The sequence below is a fragment of the Rattus norvegicus genome, chromosome 8, assembly GCF_021556685.1.
Source record: "Rattus norvegicus strain SHRSP/BbbUtx chromosome 8, alternate assembly SHRSP_T2T, whole genome shotgun sequence".
NCBI lineage: Eukaryota > Metazoa > Chordata > Mammalia > Rodentia > Muridae > Rattus > Rattus norvegicus.
The window spans coordinates 90,264,394-90,287,617 of NC_141541.1; the positions used below are offsets into that span (position 1 = coordinate 90,264,394).

Below are 23,224 nucleotides of genomic sequence, written 5' to 3' on the forward strand. Positions count from 1 at the left end.
TATTACACGAGTGTCCTGTCCTAATCAGCTTATACTAACTCTCCTGATGGCCTGAAATCTACAGAACAGAGAACTGATATCAATGTGGTTGAAGGCTAAAATTAGCCACTACACAACAAAAGCAAGCAAATACATAAGAATCACCCACGTATAAATGAAAGTTTTAAAATCTTATACAATAATAATAATAATAATATAAACCTATGTTAAAGCTACCTAAAGATGTCATTAAATTTGACATCAAGTTCTGTTAAATTGTGTATGGCTAATGAGACCATTGGCAAAACTGTATTGAAATATATGTAAACATTATAAATCTAATGTCTGGTGATGCAGTGATTCCACTTCCGGGGCTTCTGGTATCATGTATTTGTTGTTACAGATCAGTGTACTAAATATATTTGATTGCTAATTAGAAGTCAATCTATTAGTAAAATGTCAATAATTAAAATATGATGCTTATCCATAATGATCCACTGTGAAACTGTAAAAACAGTGTGTTCTCAATAAACTCTTTAGTTTATATGATGGGATAATAAAAGAAAAGTGTTACTATGTATAGTAATCATTTCATCATATAATAATAATTTAAAATAAAATATTCCCAGAAAACATAAAACTTAGTTATATTCTGCTGGTAGAAGTAATGAAAACAAGGTCAAAATCAATTGAGGTACACCATGCTCATATACTGGAAGACGCAATTTAGTATATCTGCATCTCTCCTCAAATTTCCTATACTAATTTCTGCTTAAAGATGGGTGTATAACAATATATGTATGGATGATGATGATGATAAAAAATCAATATAGAAAAGAAAGGCAATAAAAATAAATGTATTTTGATAGGGAATGTAAGAGCTCATTCTACCTGATGAGAAGACTTTCTATGATCTGTACTCCCTGTGGGAATGTGATACTGGCATGGGCACATCTATCCACAGGAAAGTGAACCATAAATCACTCTGTACATGCAGATATAACTAGTATTTATAAAGGAACAAGACAGATTCAACAGAAAATAGATAGAAGGACTCTACGATGGATTTACTTAAAAACTTAAGTGTTTGAGAAGTTTATGCATTTATACTTAGTATTTTAATCATATCCACCCTTCTCATTCCATATTCTCCCTTTTTTTCCTTTTCATGGTTTCATTGAATCCCATTAGCGCTGTCTGTATTGTGCATGGGTATAGTAAATGGTAGTGTTGAGCATTTACTAGAGTGTGAGCGGCCAATCAGGCCTCACACCCTTGAAAAAGCTTACTCTCCCCTGTCAGCAGTCAATCTGCCATTGTTCCTAAGCTAAGAGAAGAATGTTATTAGCCCTTCCCCCTTTCTTCCAGGATTGTTGACTAGCTTGATCAATGGTCCTTGTGCAGATCTTATACAGATATTGATACTTAATTCAAATTGCCTCTAGTAACAAACATTGTTTAGAATTGAATTGTAATACGTTATTGCTTTGTGAGGAAGCAGGACACAAAGGAAATCTCTTTTGTTTCTGTTTGCACAGGTACAAGAGAACTCCAAATGGGTACTAGTAGCAGGATTTGCTTACATATTTATACCTAGGAAGAGTCACAATGGAAGGCAACTGGGAAAAGGAAGACCATTTTATCTACCTTGGCCATGTTAACCTGTTTATTAATCAAAAACTAAATATTCATTATCATGTAGGCATAGAAGACTCTAAAGATATATACTATCCTCATCATTCATAAATATAAATACAACCAGTGAGATGTTAAAATGAATGACATAACATTGGATTGAGACTATATATTCATATAGTAGTAGTAGTAGTTTAATCTTGTGTCTTCTTCCTTCTGTGCCCTACAAGTTTCAGGAAATTTTCTCAGTGATCCAGAACACACATCACTAATTCACACTGATTTCATCCAGGTGTGAAAATGACTTTCCTGTTTCTCTAAGTTCTATGTCTTCTTCTTATGTGCAGCATGGTGCTCTGGAACTTTCCATACAGAAGCCAGCAAAGGATATTTAGAAAACTTTCAGAAGGAAGAGAATGGCTTTAGTGCTTCTTGTGGAAAAGATTGTGTCCTATGATTTGTACATGCCCCCAAAATTAAAACAAACAAACAAACAAACAAACAAAAAACAAATGACAGGGAAAACCCAAATGCCAAAATTTAAGGGAATTTCTGAAACAAATCAAGAGAAAACAGAGGTGGAGCATGTCTCTATAAGAATGCACAGGCAACAAAAAAATAATATATTTAGACACAATTTATTAAGCGTGAACATAGAAATGAGTATGCCTCATCCCAGAGGCTAAAGGAAATCAATAAATGCCAATATGCCCTGTGTTACTAGAATGGAAACACGTTCTTTTATTTACTTGTACAGAAAAGTAACATGAGAGGTGGCATACCCTAGGCCACCACTAAGGTTCTCCACATCCAAAGCCGCAGTATTAAACAGCCATTTTCAGTAGATGTCTACACATGTGTTTCTCATTGCTCCTTTCTCGTTTACAAAGAAGTAAACAGTTTTTAACCAGTATTTATAGGAAATAGACAAAAACTTTAACAATTTTTTTAAAACTAGGAGCTTTCAATAATAAAAGAATGCACCTAGGAAAACACAGCTATATTAATAATTCCAACACAAACCATGGATGGGAAACTCAGATGATTTAACTACCAATTCAGCCAACTTAGGACAAAACACACTATGAATAGAGGATGTCTAGGGGAGACAACTGTCATTATTTACATGATTCCCACATTTTAGAATACTCAGCATAGCTAAAAAAGATAACAGCTTCCTTAAAAAGAACACCTCCTCCATATGTTACCTTCTCTTACACTCTTCAGTTCTGCTCAATCACATCCTCATTCAGAATTTGAAAAATCACATTTGTGTTCCCCTCAGTTTCCTTTACAGAATTCATTAAGACTGCATAAGTTGTGGGTTTTCATTTTGTGAATGCTCACGTCTGTTATTTCAGCTCCAGGGAGCTTAAAAATTGAACAGTTGTGTTATAGCCAACTATATTGTATTTCCTTTTGCAATTCAAGAGTCAAAAGAATGAATAGTGACACTGTTCATTTTCTATTTAGGCTGCTTCGTGGTCCTGAAGATAAAGGAATAGCAAGGGGATGGAGAGATGGATGCTTCAGTCACTAACGTGTAGGCACGCAAGCATGAAGATCTGAGTTCAGATACCAGTATGCACAGAAAGCAAGACAGCAGCATAAATTTATACTAATCCTACTGTTGTGGATGGATTGCAGGAATTTACCACAGGTTCCATCACACACGCATGTGTAACTACATGGTCATGTTCACAAATTCATGAATGCATTCATAAAGAGAAAAGAACAGTAAAAAGGTTGAACTCCCCAATACTGTATGAATCCCCAATTCAGTACATTAAAGTGTGTCATATAGCTTATTTCTTTGAAAATGTGAGCTACTATAATTTGGAAATATTCACAAAGGCTATGTGAACTGTCCATATAAAGTATATATATTTTTAAATGTATTCAGTTGTTATATAATACTATTTCTCATATATATATATATATATCTTCACCATTATCCAAGTATATATAAGAAAATTTATATAATCCTCAATAATACAGAAATGTTTTCTTATTCCTTGAATATGTCTAGAAGTTAAGACGTAGAACTTAAGTCTGTAAAATTAACCATATCACTTAATTTAGCAGATATTTTATTGGATGTTTGCTGATGGGTCAAATATTAGAGCATGGAGAAGCAAAGATAGACCATGCTGTTAAAAGATTTAAATCTGTGTAAAGATAAGACACCTTTATAAAAACCTCAGTATTACATAGAGAATGAGTGGTCTCTGGACAAAGAGAAACGATGACTACACTCCCTGAGAGAAAACAGTATCTTGTCATTCTGAGGAGTGGTATAGACTCTCACATATTAGAACATTGAATATTCCTAGCACAGAATTCTCAAGGTAGTACCTGACAAACCCTGTTGGTATACATAAAAGAATGCAACAATGTGATGTAGAGAGAGCTCAGTCATAATACCATACGAAAACATCAGCAAGGTGACTTGGTGAGCAATACGTAGCTTCAAGTGTTTGTCTTGGAACAGGGAATTTCAAAACTCTGTACAAAAACCTGAGACCCAGGAAGCAGTGTTCTCTGTCAATGTGAGCCAAGAATGTGAGAGGGGACTGAATCGTGAGGAAGCCACCCATTGAATAATTAGAATGACTGGCCTCCAGAGACTTCACTGGTGTAGAAATCTGGTTGATTTTTACAGAGTTTGATTTCTTTTTCCTTTGCTTGTGACATCGGTCACTGAGAAGTGAGACAATAATTTGATTCTCAAAACACTCATCTCGGAATGTGGATGATAAAGGAGGGGAGGGCACTATTCCTTCACAGCTTGTCCTTCCCGTCTTCTTCTTTCTTCTGTACTTGTTCTGCCTTCTTTTCCTGCAGCAACAAGAAACTATTTTGATATCGAAACAATAAAGCTCTCCATAATAATTTGCTTTATTTCAGTCTTTCTTCGTTCTTTGGGAATTCTTTTAACTTGCAATCTGTCCCGTGGATATTTGCGTGGTAACTTGGTATCTCTGTATAACAGGGGACAGCACAGCAAACATCACAGCAACCTCACAAATATCCTAACACTGGCTACTGAATTCCATCATCTTCCGATCAGTTGAAACTTGTTCAAGTGTTTAAGACATTGAATGCATGAAATAAGAGGGAAAGTAAAAATGTGTGCTTATCAAATAAATGCAGTAAATTGGACATCCATATCTAAAATAATTATTCAGTTTACCAAAATTTGCTGGTGCTGCTAATGTGCTAGTATGACACCTAGAGCCATATAAAGAAAAATCTCCTAATCCTAACATAGAGGCCAAGCCTTTATTGACATAAACATGCATGATAAAAATTACTTAGAATTCTAATTGAATAAATACTTAATTTTCAAATGAGCAAAAGAAACTAGTTAGAGCAGCATCTTCATCAAGTCTATACAAGGGCTTTTCTCAATAGAACACAGACTCATCTTTGGAAGCAGAATAATGTCTTATTCTGTAAGACATTGTTGTACATACACAACAGGGACAGGCAGCCTCCACCTACACAAGACTCTGGTCCCCCACCAGTCTCTTCCTCACTCCAATTTCTCTTGTAGGTCAGAGATTCAGTAGGAAATATGAATGAGCAAAGAACCAAGACAATTCCTTCCTTCAGATATTATCTTTCCACTAATGACCTTGACCCCAAGCAGCGGTTCTCAGCTTTTCTAATGCTTTAACACTTTAACACATTTCTTCTTGCTGTGAGGACTCACGGACATAAAATTACCTTGTTGATACCTATTAACTGTAATACTTTCACTACTAAGAACCATAATGTAAGTATCCAATATGCAGAATAACTAACAGTCAACTCCTGTGAGATGGTTGTTCAGCCCTGCAAAGGGCTTGAGATACAGAGATTAAGAACCACTCTCCTAGAAGGATGAAGCCATCACAATAAACCATCCCTTCAAAGTACTCAGGAGTCCTTCCTATGTACTCCTTACTGCCTCATTCCCTTAGAAGGGCAGTAGTCATCTCCAAAGAAAAATGTAATCTTATGGAAGGCTAAAATGCAAATTAGAATTTAAGAGATTTAATGGCGACAAACCTACAGCTATGCAGAAAGCTTAAAAAGTAAAATGTCCTTTTCACATAGCTTTCTGGTGCTAAGAGGTACTTGGCTTTTAAGTAACTTGACCCTCAGCTGTGAACTTTCTTCTAAATGTATTAGCGAATTTTCTCCTGGAGGAAGTTATGGCCTTTAATCTTTTCTGATGATTCAGCATCTGTTGATATCTTGGTTAAAGCAGATATTTAAGGGAAATTTCTTTCTTTGAAATGTATACTTAAAACTGAACAAGTTTTAATAACTGTACAGAGCATTATTGTGCAAAATAATAGCATTCATTAACGTATTCATTCACTTGCTAAGCACTTATGAAACACCTACCAAGTGTGCAAGACTGTACGAGGCTTTGGGGTAAAATTATGATTGGCACTAAAACTGAAGGGCAGTGGTAGGATAAATATCCTGTATTTTCTATGAGTTTTCTTAATGCTTTTCACCTTCTATTCCAGGTTCCTCACCATCACAGTTTGCGTGGTATTTGGCCAAATAACTTCAGTGGCAATGTAGACCAGGAAATGGTCTGGGAACTGGCCCAGAGGATAAAGTGCTTGCTGGTCAAGCACTATATCTTTAACATTTATATCAAAACTGGGTTCAGAGATGTACAGTATAATTATAGACAGGGAGGTCTAGGGATATAGAGTTCTTGGGAAAACAGATGCCAGTCAATTTACCTAAATGGAATGCCAATGTCCAAGGGAGACTTTATATTAAAAATAAATAAATAAAAGTAAGAAGTAATATAAAATGACATCAGACATCCTCTGTACCAAGACAGACATGGACTAGTGGTCTGTTTTAGTTGGGATTACTACTGTTGTGAAGAAATGCCATGACCAAGGCAACTTAAAGGAACCATTTAATGGGGGTGTTTCTTACAGGATAAGTTGATGATCACCATGTTGGGGAGAGAGCAGGCAGGGCTCAATAAGAATGGCATGGGTTCTTTGAATCTGAAATCCTGCCTCCAATAATACACCCTCTATAACAAGGAGAGCCACGATTCCTAATACTTCCCAAACAGTTCTCCCAATTGTAGAATGTAGAACAAGCATTCAAATATATGAGGACTGTCCTTTGGAGTTTAGCTGCTCCCTGGAGACTACCATGTAGTTTTTAGGAACCCATGGATGCCCCTCTACAAATCTCTCTATATTTTGTGAAATTGACCATTTTTTGTGCTTATGTAGTGAAATATTTAGCAATTATCTGGATAATACCACCAGTCTTGTACCGTTTAAAATGTGCCTGGAAGAGAGGAGTCTGAAGAAGATAACTTAGATAGAAAAGTGGTTGCTGAACAAAAACAGGGACCTGAATTCATATCTTTGAATTCATGCTAAAAATTAGGTGTAAGGACCTCTTTTCTGATGATACCAGGGATGGGAAACAGAGGCAAGCAGATCCTAAAACTTGCTGGGATCCCAGTTTAGCCACAACTTTGAGTGCCTGGTTCAAATTAGAGAATCTGTCCCTTTAAAAAAGAAAAATAGAGAAAGAAAGAAAGAAAGAAAGAAAGAAAGAAAGAAAGAAAGAAAGAAAGAAAGAAAGAAAGAAAAAGGAAATGATATGGGAAGGGTAGTATTTTAGGGGCTCCTGGAGTGATTTGGAGAGGACAAATGTTAGTGTGACTAAGAAATATCATGTTTGTGTATGAGCTTTTCAGAAAACCTTAAAATATGTTTTAAATTAAAAAAACAAAATTTAAAAGGTATAATTATAGAGGGGGACTGCAGACATGAGCCGCTGACCATTACATGTGTGCATACATGCACATGAAAACACATTGTATACTCACATGTGGGAATAAAGGAGAAAAAGATATGACTCTGCTACTTAAACAGAATTTCTGCTGTTTCTAACTTGTCTTTGCTTCTGAGGTTCTCAACAGATTGTTGCTTTTTTGTTTGTTTGTTTGTTTGCTTGCTTGCTTGTTTATATTTCCCATTAAATGTCATTTTTGATGCCCTAAATTATAGTTGGATGCCAAGAAGAGGATGCAAGAACAGAGACATATATACCAGAGCTAATGGTGTTAACTCTTTGAAAATACAGAGGACTGCCCTGCACTGACAAATGCTCTGACCAAAATGTCAACAGCACCAAGGTTGAGAAACCCTTATCTACATGAACCAAGTGGTTGATATAATTTCTGTAAGGAATATTGGTCATGTGCACAGTTGATATTACAGAGGCAGGAAAGAGATAGAGAAACATCAGTTTGATGCAAGTAAGTTCTGTTCTCTTTTTGAAAGAAAAATAGGGAGAACTGGATTCTCACATTACAGACACTAGTTTTATATTTACTGTATACTTAATGTTATCTTTCAAGGGAAAAAGAGATTTTTGCTAAAAAAAAATAAGGACATAAAAACACTAACTAATGCTATCTATAAGGCCTTACTTTTGTTCTGTCTCTTTTTTTTTTAATCTAAAATAGGTCACAGACATCATTTCACAAAGGCAGGGTTATCTCTTTTGTGCAAGGAAATAAACCTAATCTGGCCAGTCCATCCACCCTGTGGCACTCACCTACAGCAGTTGCTATAGCAAATATCTTAGTCTTGAATATTGCTGAGTAACTAAGGCCATGGAAAACGAGAGCAGACTTGATTAAATGCACACTCTGTGACCTTTAACATTATATTGTTGTCTCTGCATAGGGTTTTGGATTACTGTGGACAAATATCTGCTTAATGTGCATTTGTTCCACCTGAGACTGCTTCTATTGCAATGCACAGTCACGTGTCAGCCAGAGTCATCTGCTCGGAGCATCATGCTGGACAGCCACTCGGAATGCATATTTGGGGAGCTTACTGAACTGTGTCCCGAGTAGACTGACATATTGACAATCTCAAATTAGTTTTCTTCCATACTTAAGTACTCATGATTCTCTCTCTCTCTCTCTCTCTCTCTCTCTCTCTCTCTCTCTCTCTCTCTCTCTCTTGTTCTCTCGCTCTCTCGCTCTTGCTCTCACTCTCTCTCTCTCTTGGAAACATATGTCTTAAAATGCAAGTATATCACAACTCCATAAAATTACAGAGAGATTTGGTCTTAACGATATTGAAAGTCATCTTCAATTTCACTCTCTCCATAGGCTCCTTCTGAAGCTGCCTTGCATTTGTACCTATCTACAAATCTGTTATAGACCACAAGTTATTGTTCCTTACCCTCTTGTCCTCAAAGCCCATGGCATTTTAGTGTCCTGAGTACAAATAAACTATAAGGCAAGCAAAGTAACTTCAATGAAGGACTGATGTTTGGTGTACTGTGCTAAAACTTGAAGAGCTGTTAATAATTTAAAGGAAGTAAAAGGATGTCTCTTTAATTAATAAATATCAGCCAAAATAGCAAAAAAAAAATTTGAATCACAGTACATAAGCAATTTCCAAAAAGGATCAATAAAACTTGTTTGATCTCACAACGTTCTACAAATCTCACTTACAACAAGAAATGGGATTTTAACCAGCATTTCAGAGACAAAGAGAACCAGGCAGTAGTAAAGAGAAGACCTGCTAAGAAGCTGTCTTGTTCCAGAACTGTCTTTGGTGTCTGCTTACATAATGGCAATGTGGCCGTCTTGTTAGTCTTCTAAGGCAGATCCTGCAGTACTGTTTATAGAGAACACTGAAGTGATTAGAGATTAAGTTACTTGTCCCAAAACTCAAGTTTCTTAAGAAAAGAAAGCAGCCAGGAGGTTCCTGAGAATAGAGGTAGACGGGGGTAGGAGACAGGGACACACAGGGGTAGAGGAGAAGCTTGAACAGCCACACAAGCAAACCTACTTCGTACGCTGATTTAAAAAAAAATAAAAGAAAAGAAGTAAATCCACAAAAATAAAATGTTCTGCTGTCTTCAAATGCCAATCGGCACCTGCGTTACTTTGTCTGAACAGCAGGGAACTGGCATTTGATGAATGCCTTATGAGCTCAGAGTACTTTGTGATCCAAGGGTTCTTGGTAGCTTATATGATCTTCATGGTTCTCACAAGCAGAGCAGGGCCCTGCCATACCCACATTTACACAAGGAAACTAATTTCAGAGTCTAAGGTCACATGCAAGTCATTTTCGGTTTGGATTCTAATTATAAGTTCGCTCTACCTCCTGTGTCATGTATTATATTGTCTCTCACATAAAACAAATGACGATAATCGAATATACAATAGTCAGTATTTTGAGCAGAATTTCCTCCAAGCCATAGACGGCTGCCCACCCTACCAGGTTCCTTACTGCAGTGCTCACTGCAGAGCGAAAGCAGGTCTTCCTCTCCGTCTACTCTAGGTGTGTATTCTCAGTCTGTGTTATGAAAATGTTTTTATCACAGGAGTCTTTTGCCATTCATGTAGTACTTTAGGATTTAGAGGATGATCTACAGGGCAAGGACCCTAATTCACTCAAATCCTTTGACAAAAGCACTGAATTAATAAGTCACCCAACTGTAAAAAAAAGAGAGGGAAAGAAGAGAGAGAGAGAAAGACAGACAGACGGACAGAGACAGAGAGAGACAGAGACAGAGAGAGACAGAGACAGAGACAGAGAGACAGAGAGAGACAGACAGAGAGAGACAGAGAGAGACAGAGAGACAGAGAGAGACAGAGATAGAGAGAAAGACAGACAGAGAGACAGACAGAGAGACAGAGAGAGAGCGAGAGAGAGAGCGAGAGAGAGACAGCGAGAGAGAGAGAAAGACAGAGAGACAGAGACAGAGAGACAGACAGAGACAGAGAGATGAGATGAGAGAGAGAGAGAGAGAGAGAGAGAGAGAGAGGAGTATTAAAGCAAAAAGTAACTGTACTATTGGAAAGTAAGTTGTTCCCATGTTGTCTTTTTCCTCAGAAAATTGGCTCTGTTTGCCAAGGTCTGGAGAGATGCCTGTCAGTAACTTTCCATAGAGGGACACACTTACTAGGACCTCACTCAAAGAGCACAAACGACTGTGTTGAGTGCTGCTATAGCTAGCAGTGCTGGTCTCATGTTTATACAAAATGATTTTGGAAGAGTTAATGGGCACCAAGTGTGTACTGGCTGGTGGAGGTTGTAATCAGACAGAGGGTGAGACCAGAAATTTTGGGACCAAACCAAAAGGAAATCTATGTTCTCCATGTATAATATTGTTGTAAAATGTATCCCTAAATTCCATAAGTCCTGTTCTACTTTAATGCCTCAGAAAACACTTTCCTCACATAAACAGACAAAATCATACAGTTTACATTCCTGAATTGAATGAAAATTATCTAACTGGGACTGAAATTATAATTCCCTAAATTGAATTAATGGACAGAATTACTGGGATACCTAATTCATGACCATAGTAATATTATAGTAAAAGAAGCAATCCCATGTCACAGTAGTAGTGTCAGGACTGAGTAAGGGTGGGTTTTTTATGTCTCTACCTAGTGGTGTTAGTTCCTTCCCAAACTTTGAAAACAGAATTTCCAGCAATGTGGCTTTGCTGGAATTCAACATGAAGGTCATAATTGTAACAAAGATGAGAGGCTGGGAGCTGCATTGTGTAATCTGGAATGAAAATGCATACTCACTGACACTGTCATTTTTTTAGATTCAACAAAGTCAATGATCCTTCCTGAAACTAAAAAGTGGGAGAGACTTTCTGTGAAAAAGAAATTGCAAAATCGAAATCTATGTGAATATGTGTGTGCATATGTGTACATGTATGTATGCATTTGTGAGTATGTATGAGTATGTGACCGCATGTGTGAATGTTTATGTCTCTCTGTGTGTGTGAACGGCTGTGCATATATGTGAGTGTGTGTGAGTATATGGGTTAGACATGAATATAGGAGGGAGATTATTTGAGAAGAAAAAACCAACAGGAGGGGGAGGGGACAAGAGAGTATAACAGCATACTGAGGTTAGCAAAATACATGTTAAATGCATAGGAAAATGTCATAATGAAACTCATTATTTTATATAAGTAACATATATTAACAAAATAGTACTAGCTTTAATACTCTTGTAGAATATAAACATAAATGCTTAATTATCAACATAAATGCTTAAAAGTCTCTAAAACATAATAGGAAATAAAATAAGTAATTATTTGTAGCTACCAAATATAAATATCTGTACATGTAAATGTCTGCATGCCTCTGTATTAAAATATAAACAACCCAAACATAGTGAGAGAGACAGACTGTGAAGGAAGCTGAGCCTCCTACTAGAGATTAACAATTATTGTTTTCTTCTTAGATTTGTATTCTACCATTTGTACTTTTATTTTATTAGTTTGCTTCCTTTTTCATCTTCTCTTGAAGGCAAATCTCACAGTTAAAAATAGTGTAAAAGCAGAGGACTGTATTGAGGTCACCCATGCTCTGCTGATTCATATTCGGGAGTGAACTGCTTGGTTTTGGTGTAGATTGGAGATATATAGCTTCTGTAGAAAACCTTTACTTCAGTGGAAACACTTAAAAATTGCAGAAATTGGGATATAGGTATCATCAAGAGAGAGAGAGAGAGAGAGAGAGAGAGAGAGAGAGAGAGAGAGAGAGAGACAGAGAGAGAGAGAGAGAGAGACAGAGACAGAGACAGAGACAGAGACAGAGACAGAGACAGAGAGAGAAGAAAGACACAATTCTCGTTTTGTGGTTTGTTTATGGAATGTCTGGCTGATCTTCCACCCTCCTCTGTAACTAAGACAAGCTAGGTTCTCCTGAAGAACTCTATTATGCAGAGTGATTGCTGGGCCAGCCTCATCAGGCTCTTTTAGACACACTAAGTGTCAATCCTCTTCCTCTCTAGTCCCATGGAATTGGAGTCCGCTCTGGTGCCTCTTAACCAACGCCTCAGTTGAGTCACATGCCCGTTTAGTTTTGAGAAACACACTTGTGAAAACTGAAAAGTCTTGTCTTCCCATTTCTCTCTAGGATCTTCACAGGCACTCTGTGTGCTAAGCCTTGTATTTAGAATAGTACAGCCTCGTTGTCAGTGGGACTTTGGCCAGAGATGAGAGTTATCTGGACAAAAGTTTCAAAATCATGTGTTAGGCTTGATTTCAGTTATATAATTCAATAGTAAGAAATTGGATCTGAACAAAGACTTTTAAACACAGCTTGCCCAATAAATAAGATGTGCAACTCCAGTTAAACCAGTTGCAACTGAAAACATTGAGATGTATGTGTTCTATTACAGAGGGACTTGTACATGTATACTAAACACACACTGAGACAACCTTTCTTAGACTTCTTTTGGAGAGCTGCCATGACATCAAAAAGTTCTCACCTTCCTACTATGCGATTACCTCAGCACAGCAGTTTGTGGGAAACCCCAGAGAAGCAGGGCAAACCTGGAAGTGTCGGGGACCCGACAGACAGGCACAGCCTGGGTAGAAAGATGAAGGTCTGTGACAATGTTCACTCCCAGCACAGATAGACCAGTGCTGAACCCACCTGGTGGTCAGCTAGTGAACCCTTGAATCACAGAGAGAGAAGCCACACCTGGACTAAGAAGTAGCCCGTACAGGAGTCTTTGAAACACCCTGGGCACAGCTCCTTGACTAAGTAATGAGGTTTCTTATCCTTTTCTGTCACAGTTGTCACATTACCAGCATATTCCATTCTCTTGAGCAAGAGCTATTCTGAAATCCCCAAGCAGGAGGGCCAAGCAGAGGTCCATATGTGGCATGTTCCCACAGAGTCATGGAGGAAGTGAGTCATGGCTGCTTGCATCACTAAAGTAAAGCATGTGTAATATTTTAAAGAATTTATCATAAGTGAATCTCTCCTTCACCGCCATCTGCTCAGTTTGGGTACAGGAAATATTCCAAGCCCATTCTTGGATTGCCAGTTAACAGTTTTAAAAACGCGCATCTTTTGTGGTGTGTGCAAATAAGTGGAGGAAGTGGACGTTTTCCCTCTACAGACAATACTCAGAATGTCGTTAAGTCACTCTCATAGTCAATTGGTCCAATTGCTACTGCAATCCTAGGATGTATATGCTGCCTTTGAAACGCCAATTTAACCCGCAGATGTGTAAAATGGCACATCAAGGCCCACAGCAGAAAATGCAGATGCTGAGGATGACGGCAGTGCTGACGAGCAGTGGCAGCGGTGCTCACTTATGATCTGTTTGCTTCTGCAAAGGTTACCTTTCTGAGCTGGGTGTGGTGGCACGTGGAAGGCAGAGGTAAGTGTACCTATGTGAGTTTGAGCCAGCCTGGTCTACAGAGTAAATTTTAGGACAGCCAGGGCTACACAGCAAAACCCTGTCTCAAGACATAAAAAAAGAAATCTTTCTGATACCCAACAGTGTGTTTATATTTATGCCACCCTTGCTTATTAATAAATACTAGAATTGCACAGCTTCGAAGATCATCCTTCTGGGCCATGAAGGGGATAGGAACTCCACAAGAAGACCAACAGAGTCAACTGACCTGGACTGTAGGAGGCTCTCAGAGACTAAGTCACCAAGCAAAGAGTGAGCACAGGCTGTACCTAGAGCCCCCCCACACACACATATGTAGCAGATGTGCAGCTTAGTCTCCATGTGGGTTTGGCAAATGGAGCCTGGGCTGTCCCTAAATCCTGTCTGTCGAGTCAGTTCCCCAACTGGGCTGCCTTGTCTAACCTAGGTAGGAGAGGATGTGTCTAACCCTAAAGAGACTTGATGCACCAGGATGGCGGTTGTACCCAGGGAGGCTACCGAGCCTGTTCTCACAGGACAAAGGGAAGGGGAATAAGAGAGGCACTCTGTGAGTGGGGAGAAAGGGCAGAGATCTGGATTTAAAACCAATAAATAAATGGGAAAAAAATAAGTCTTCTGGGAAAGTGTGTCATGTATTGCGTACCTTGCTTCTTTAGAAAAGGAACAGGACTGTCCTTAATTGGCAAATGTTCTACTTTTGAATTGTGAATATGTCAACCTCAAAACAAAGACATTTTACAAAAAGAAAGTGATGAAAAAAATATCCCAATAGTGGTAAATGTTCACGTAAATAGTTTGATTTATTTTTAAATAAATGTGCTGTCCCCTAACTTTTGGGTCCATTCCGTGTCATATTAATAAAAATAATCCACAATATTAAATACTAAATTAAGGAAATAACTAAGCATATTCACTTTGAGTGTGTTTTGGGTAAATTGCCTTCCTGAGTTTGAAATTCTGAAAAACCTTCTACTTTTGTATTAGCAATGAACCCTATCTATCTAGACTCAGGGAGCTCAGTTTTCCCTGAGCCTAGAGGAATTAATGTCACTTGCAAATCACCTAGAATTGAGACAGCCTTATCTGGAAGCAGCAGCCTTGGCTGACTGTTCAGAGGCATTCTGCCCCCTGGTGGATGGCCCAGGGTTGCAGAAACTTCAGTCCCTTCCCACACCCTTTCCTTCTGAAACTCCAGGAGATGCTCCAGTTGAAAGCTTTCTACCTCCTCCACATATATATGCATTTGGAGGAACAATTTCCCTTTATATAATATAAAAATTCTTGGCTTCCAAATCAGTCCTTCAGAGCTAAAATAAAAATTATACGCATCATTGTTGGTTATGACTAAAAGGAAAATGAGGTGATGGGAAGGGTGTGTGAATGTGGCCAGGGAATGGAGGTTGGAGATGACAGCCATGCATCCCAAGAACAGAAGAAAGAAGGTTTTAAGGGGAATGAAAGAAAGCCATCGGAAACTGGATAGTTTTCCTTGACCATCTAGCTACCGCAAGTCATTTCTTGCCTTTGTACTTTAGACCAGGAATTACCAGCCAAGAGATTACCAGAAAAACTGCTAATCTCAATTACTTCTAATTTAGCCAAGATCTCTCTAGTCCAGCTTATTAAAACTTCCACAGTCTACATTCTCAGATAACCTTGATTTTCTACATGTCAATTAAAGTAAAATTAAATACTTTCCTGTAAAGGACGAACCTAGAAATAATGACTAAGAGGAGGTAAGATTTCTGAATCCCTTTCCCCTTCCAAAGTCAACCCTCTTCAACCTGTATAGACTAAGTCTTTGCAACACCTTAAAGCTCGATGGTATTTTGGAAAGAAAACTGCATACTCTACCATCTACATTAGTCACTGAAACTTAGGCCATTCTGGCTTCAGAACTGACCTTCCTGTTTAGCTCTTTAGATAACTCAACCTCCCCTGAGGGCAGAGTCTTCTTTCACTCAGCTTTTCCTTTCTTTCTTTTTGTACTTTAATCACCACGCAGGACCTTGGAATCTTCAGAATTCAGAGCACTCAGGAGGATCTCCTTTAAAAATGCTGATCTAGAGAACACTTTGATAATAGGTGGGACTTTCCTTCTTTACAGAGTACAAAATTCCTTTCAAACTCTTCCTACACACATAAACTGAACTCCCCATGCACATGTCCATCTATCACCCTCTGTCATCTGTCATCATCCTATTGTGAAGGCTCAGACTTTAAAGCAGAGCCCCAGAATCACGTAATCCAGTCTTCCCATAATAATAGAACTACTATTAAAGACTTTTTAGAACACAAAAAGGACTTTTATTTCATCATTTCCTTAAATTTACTTTCCAATTACACGTTTTCTGAGAGGTGATTCAAAGGCGATTTCAGACACAGAACTCCAACAAATACACAGTCTGAGACGTTACTGCTTGAGTGAGTTAGAGTCCTCTCAGTGCTACCTGCTTAAAGAAGATAAAACTAGGATAACAGAGAGGAAAAGTGAACAATATTGTTCTATAGGAAATTTGTTAAATTCCTCAAACATTCATTCCATGGGTGCAGGGTTCTTTTTTTTTTTTAAAGGAAACTCTAAAGTTCCTACAAACACAAGACAATATTCGCAATTTTAGATGAGTATACATTCATATACTTGAGTGAAATTTTGTGCAATTAAACGATATGGAAAATGGTATTTGTTACCATAGTCAATGAAAATATAGTTTCATTTCTATGTAAGTTAAACATTTCCATCTCCCATCTCATGGTCTCCAACGTAGACATATGTCCAGTTTATGAAACAAACTATGTTTATATGCAGTAGGAACTGAAAAGGAGATAAACAGTCCTAACTGCATACCCCTGGGATGAATATACACCTTGCATAATCATGTGCAATGCTGGACGATGATCCTAGATCTCTTAACACTACAAAGGTTTGCAAGCTTCTATTTGATACACAATTCAGTCAGTTCAGCCAAATACTCAAGCAATAATTAAGGTGGGTGATTTACAAAATGGCAAACAAACCATTTGACTAAATCGACCACGTTTGGTCAACATGACGACACAATCCTTGTAGGTGCCCTATAAAGAAATCATTTGCAAGTGGCTATTTGTTTCCATTAATTTTCCCCTAAGGCTCTTAGAAGTTGACTTAATTGCCTCTTCGGCCTCAAGAAAACACAGCTACATAAACAGAAGACCAACATATTAACAATATTAAAAAAAAAAAGAAATGCCATGCTCTATGTGCATCCCTCCATAGGAGAAATGTCACAAAGCACAAAGAAGCTCGGGATCCAGCAGAAGAAACTATAGATCCCAGTCTATAGGATTATCTAATGCCTAAGATTTCATCCTACTCCAGTGTCAGGTATAATGTTGGTTGAAATTCCCTTTTTTTCCCTACAGTACATGTGAACTTTTGAATAGCATCTTTTCAAGAGTCATTACCCAATGTGAAGGTCTGCACAGTAGACAAGCAGTGTAATTCAGCTCACTACATCTATTGTCTGGTGATCTGGACTGGCAGCTTCACGCAGGGAGTGGATCCATTTTATAAAGAACTTCCTTCTGCAGACAAAAGGTCTCCAGTGCAGACAGCCTCTGAAGCAAGGACTGTGAATCTTCTTTGGCATATTAAACATTCCACATACACATTTGTTCTTACAGTTAACCCTTCAGGACTGTTTCTTTTTATTAAGAAAGTGCATTTTTTTCATCTTCTAGCATGTGATTTTACTATAGGGTGTACCCTGCAAAGTGAATCCAAAATAGCTACGTGTGATTGAAACTTAGAAAAAGAGATACGCTTAAATTATTTCAGATGTTACAGTCGCTGAAGTGGCAGGTCACTAACACATTTCCAAGGCTAGAAGGTTTGCCAGTTTCCTGGTTGTTTCTCAAGACTGAGGTTTGGGTCTATAAGTTATAAAGAAAATAGGCTTGTTTTTCAGGCTCTCTCGGCTTTTCTAAATTTCTAATGTGTAATTTTCCTGTTTCTGTCCAAACTTCAATAGTAAAGACAAAACAAGCTATAATCTCAAACTCTCTCTCTCTCTCTCTCTCTCTCTCTCTCTCTCTCTCTCTCTCTCTCGCACACACACACACACACACACACACACACACACACACACACACACACACTTTAATAGTATTGGGGACTCTGGCTGCATTTTGAAGATTTCTGGACAGGGAAACCAGTTCTCTTGGTTACTTTCTAAGTTTGCACACAACGGAATCACAGATGGGCAAGAGTGCAAATGATTATCAAAAATTGTCTCATGCAATTTTAAGATTTTTTTTACAAGTCAAAAATATACATCCTCCTATTTCCCCCTTCACTCCTTAATTACATAAGAAATCACTCGTGTTTCTTCGGTCTCCTCCGCACACCACGGAACTGGATAAGGAATAAGGAGACTTTCTCGTTAAGGAACTGTATACAACTCTAATCCACTTGCTGAACTCCTCTGATAGCAGCAGGTTGGGCTGAGTAACCCTGCGTATCCTCCATGGTGGGGATTTAAGTGTGTGAAATGACTGAGACATGAGATGAGGAAACAAAGCAGCCTGCAGACTTTGGCACTAGCACACATCGTGTTTTGAGTTGTTAGAGTGTGGTTTGACGATCACTAAACAGGAATTGAAAAAAAAATTAGAAATCTTCGGAAAACAAACAATCTTAGGTGTTGATTCTCAGTGTAACACTCCCCTTCTCCCATGCCCACCCACCACCCCCATATAATTTTCGATTGTAATAAAAATAGATCTCTTAGCATCGGAATTTTGCTGTTAACTCTTCAAGGTTGCTCTGCGCCATCCAAACCACATTCAGTGTTTGAAGCACCAAGTCCACAAAGTTTCTCCAACCAAATTGAAATAAACAAATGAAGACTGAAGGATGCCAGAGTGTTTTAAAATTAAACTGTAACACAGAGTTCTCCCCCAGAGCACAGGGTATTAATTGTCTGGTTCAAGTACTGCCAGGCTGTGTGGAGAGCTGTCTCAGACAGGCTTCAGACAGCACCCACAAGTGCTACTGGCTGAGAGGGCAACATCCATGATACAAAACGGGGCAGGGATACCCATCCGTCATCAATGTTAAAAAGTTGCAACCTTTCGTGTGATTGGCTGCTGGAGGATCGGTGCTGAGCCCGGACTTTGAATGGAGGAAGCTAAGCTCCTCAGCTTGGAAGCTTTACAATAGTTTGCTTCAGTTCACATTCCAGAGTGCTCTCTCAGAGCAGCCAGGCTTCTGCCCTGGCCTCTGAGGATCCACTGCCCTTGCCCAGTTGAGAGAGCCTTGCTTCCACCCAGTAACAGGCAAAGAAGATTTGACCTACCTGTGAAAAGACCCAACTTGGTCCCCAAAGGTCGCTTAGGCGACCCCAATGCCATTGACAAGTCAACCTGTGCACTTAAAGCGTATCAGTTTATGGAATGCTTGTTTGAAGTCCTCATTGGACATGGTGTAGATGATGGGGTTGATGAGAGAGTTAAGATAGCCTAGCCAATTGAAAAAGTCAAAAATGGCCATGTGAAACCAGCAGGCATCCTTGCAGATAGGCATCACCAGGGAGATGATGAAGAAGGGGAGCCAGCACACAATAAATGCTCCTAAAATGATCCCTAGGGTCTTGGTGGCTTTGCGCTCCCTAGCGGCCATGAGTTTCTTCTTTTCCAGCAGGGCGTCTGAGACTCGCACTTTGACTTGGTTCACGTACACAGGAGACCCGGACTCACTGGGCACCTCCGGAACCCGGGAGTTAATGGAGGTGACCGAGGACGTGGATCCTGGAGAGTCTGTTATCAACTGGGCTCGGGTCAAGCGCTTGCCGGTCTTGTTGGGTGTCTGTTTCAAAATCCGAGAGCGGGCTTCCACATAGATACGGCCATAGAGGGCGATGAGGAGCAGGGTGGGTAAATAGAAAGCCCCCACCGTGGAGTAGACCGTGTAGAGGACGTGGTCGGTGTTCACAAAGCAGTCCAGCACCTCCTCCTCCGCTTTGGCTTGACGCCAGAAGAAGGGTGGCAGCGAAATCGAGATGGAGAAGACCCACACCAGCACGATCATGATGGCCGCCCTTTTGGGAGTTCTTTTAGCAGAATAGTCCACCGCATCAGTGATGGCCCAGTAGCGGTCCAGGGCGATGACACAGAGATGCATGATGGAAGCAGTGCAACAGGTGATATCCGACGACAGCCAGAAGTCGCAGACCACCTGGCCTAGTGTCCAGCGTCCAGTGACCGTGTACATGGTGCTGATGGGCATCACCAGGATGGACACGAGCAGGTCAGTGACTGCCAGCGAGGCGATCAGGTAGTTAGCCGGGGTGTGCAGCTTCCGGGTCCGATACACCGTAGCGATTACAAAGGCGTTGGAGAGCGTGGTGGCCAAGGTGATGAGCGCTAACAAAGCAACCAGCAGGACTTTCCAGGGCAGGGCGATGGAGTCCTGGTAAATGTAGTCGTCGGCGCTGCAGTTGTGGGAGAGGTTGGCGAGAGGTACCCCTGTCTGGGAGGTGGCGGGAGGCGGCGGAGCGCACTGAATACCCTGCTCCTCCATAGCTCTCCTCGTCCTGGCTGCGGAGCGCAGCTCTTGAACATGGAGCGGACCAGGGAAAGAACAGAGGACGGGAGGATCATGGAGACTATAGGCTTGTCTCCTTTGGCTAGCCAGTTCCGTGGGTTCCTCAGTAAACTCCTCCGCCTGTGTTCTCAGCCGAAAGGAGAGGTCACAGGCGCGGCCACCAAGCCTGCGGGCGCGTCCCCTGCACTTCCAGTGCGCCAGGCGCTGCCACCGCGTCTGCTAGCTCCTCTCCACGCCCCGTCTTCGCCCCGGTGATTAAAGCACTGGCCCACCCAGTCCAGCTTCTCTCAGGTTCCCTGGAGGCAAACAGTGGAGAAGGACTAAGTATCGTTTGAAGAGGGGTCTCTGGGTCTAATGGGACCTCTTACCCCAATTGCTCAGGTCTCAGATTCTCCTAACCCGGGCGCTCCGGAATCTGCAGACTCCGCCCGCAGGAGTTTGCTGGCTGTGCAGACCGAAGCTTGCAGGCCAGTGCAGACTCCTGGGCATGCATCCCCACCCCGTCCCCCCCAAGCCAGGAGCTCGGCCACTTTCTTTGGCCGCCGCCTGACTTGGGGATTGTGAAGTCTGCGAGCCAGCCGCGCGGCGCCAGGAGCCTGAGCTCCGCACTCCCTCCCCTTTCACGCGCTGGCCACACCAGCGAGCTGCCCCGTGGAGACGGGGCCACCAGAGGGGAGACTCTGGAGCCCGAGCAGCGGCTGTTCCAGCCACCTTGCAGCTTTCACCACCTCCAGGGTTCCAGCAGCGCCGCTGGGAGCCATGCCGCCGGGCACACGGGGCTGGGGCACCCGGAGCCGCACACCGGGAGGGGGCAGGTATCTGGGGGAGCGGGAGGAACCCGGTGTGCGCCAGCCCGGGAGCTGGGTGTAAGCCTCAGAGCCGGCGGGGCTCCTTTTATATTGTCTGGGTCCAGCCTGGTCAGGCTGTGCTACTCTTGCAGTGCGGCGAGAGCAGAAGCTGGCTGCAAAGCACCTTCTCTTCTGCTCTCTTCCTCCCTCCCTCCCTCTTTTCCTCCCGCCCAGATCCAGTCCCTGCTACAGAATCTCCCGCAGGGTCCTACCGCCCTCTCTCGCAGCTTTCTTCACCTTGTCCTTTCTCCCGACCCTGAAACTTGGAGTCGCCTTTCAAGCGGGGAACGGGAAATGGGACGTCCTGTTCTTGCCTCTGAGAGGTTTGAGAGTCTGCGCTCCGCAGTCAACCCACGCCCTTAGTCGCTGCCACAGACTTAGTGAGGGCGTCCGGGTCTAGGCTTCCGCCTACCACCACCTCCTTCATTCCTGGTGGTTGGTGGTAGGTGGAGCAAGCCCCAATATCTGAACTCTCCTTTCTGGAATCTAACCCCACACCGAGGGCCACACCCAGTTTAGGAGGCGCCGGTGATGCTTCCTTAGAAGGAAGCAGCCAATATGTGCCTGTTATACTTCACGCCTGGGGCTTTGAGACATCTTTGACTCTTAGTACATTAAAAACACAATTTCCCTGTCTACATTTAGAAAATTGTGCTTGTCATTCAATCCTCCCCTTTAACTTTGTGAGTCAACGGGAGAGAAGCTGTCTGCAAGATGTAAAACAGTGTCATAAAGAGAAGCCTACTGTATGCGAAATTAAACCTTCCGCTCCACCCTCCCGCTCCGCTGACTTCGCAGCTCAGCGCCCGAGTTTCCAGGAAGAAGTTTTTCCACTCAGCTCCCCCAGGAAAGGAAAAATAAAGGGGCCTTTGAGCCATCACAACTAAAGTCATCCTTGGCCCTCGGCACAAAGAGAGCGATTCTGCCATTGGGGGCAGTAAGCAGAGCAGCTCGGTCCCCAAACCTGGAGCAGATTTCCTATACTCGGGTTTTCCTTCAATCTGAACAGAAACAAATAACAGGGTCCACTTCCGAGTCAAAGGTTTAAAGTAAAAGGCAATGTATCCTCCCCGTCTTAAGGACTAAGAGCTCCCCACTACAATTCCCTCCAGCCTAAATTTGTATTTGATATGGCGAGTGGATCTAATAAGAGCTGCTGTATAATTGAATTCATCAGGTTTTCTGCAGGTGTGTTTTAAAAGATCCAAATCATTCCATCCCAGAGCTCAGCTGGGATCATCCGCTCTATCGTCCATCCAGTTTAAAGGGTGGAGTAATTTCAGACCTTTACAAGAGACTGAAGGTGACATGATCCCAAACTAAGTTCCCTGAACTCTTGCCCCTCTAAGTCAGCCAGGCAGACAACATTTAGAAAGCATAGTTGATGCTGGGTATTTTCCTCTGCACTAGAAATATGGAGACTAACAGGGCAAATTCACACCCGGTTTTATAGCAACTACATTCTTAGGAGAGGGAAAGACAGTGAAAGACACTCAACTAAATCACTGTACTTTCATTTGGAGCGAGTGTAGTGAGGAAAGGAATACAGTTCTTCCAAGCTTTGAAACTAAGCTTTAACTAAGAGGTTTAAGCTAGATTGCAGTAGATGCTGCGAGGATAAAAATACCATTCTCTCTCTCTCTCTCTCTCTCTCTCTCTCTCTCTCTCTCTCTCTCTCTCTCTCTCTCTTTCTCCCTTCCTTTCCCTAAAATCAGAGATTTCGTTATATTAAGCATTTTTTCCACCACATTTTAAGGTGCCCCCATCCTCTAGTCCTCTAACTCCATCTATCCACCTGAGGTGCCCTCATTATCTAACTGGCTAAGCTCAGTTAAAAGCCAGTGAAAACGGACTGGAAGCTGGCGGCTTTAAGCCACTAGGTGGGGGCGTTGGCCAGGATGGAGCAAGTGTGTGGTTGAGGGGCAAGAAGGCTGGGTGAATGC

The 23,224-nt window shown here is 41.2% G+C and overlaps 1 protein-coding gene and 1 long non-coding RNA gene across 3 annotated transcripts in view; one reads left to right on the top strand and one right to left on the bottom strand.

Annotated features, from left to right (window-relative positions):
• Positions 1 to 2,233: 2,233 nt before the first annotated feature.
• Positions 2,234 to 21,665, bottom strand: Htr1b (5-hydroxytryptamine receptor 1B). Of its 2 annotated transcripts, none has more exons than XR_015626375.1 (2): positions 19,187 to 21,403; positions 2,234 to 4,452 (listed from the first exon to the last, which is right to left on the bottom strand). XR_015626375.1 is itself a non-coding variant. In NM_022225.3 (2 exon segments), a coding segment is annotated over 1 exon segment (1,161 nt). In that variant the 5' UTR covers positions 20,410 to 20,729; positions 21,519 to 21,665; the 3' UTR covers positions 16,135 to 19,248.
• Positions 19,798 to 23,224, top strand: part of LOC108351750 (uncharacterized) — a 39,853-nt gene continuing 36,426 nt past the window's right edge. The window contains exon 1 of the long non-coding RNA XR_015627342.1: positions 19,798 to 20,136. This is a non-coding gene — a long non-coding RNA (uncharacterized LOC108351750). The remainder of the gene's footprint in view (positions 20,137 to 23,224) is intronic.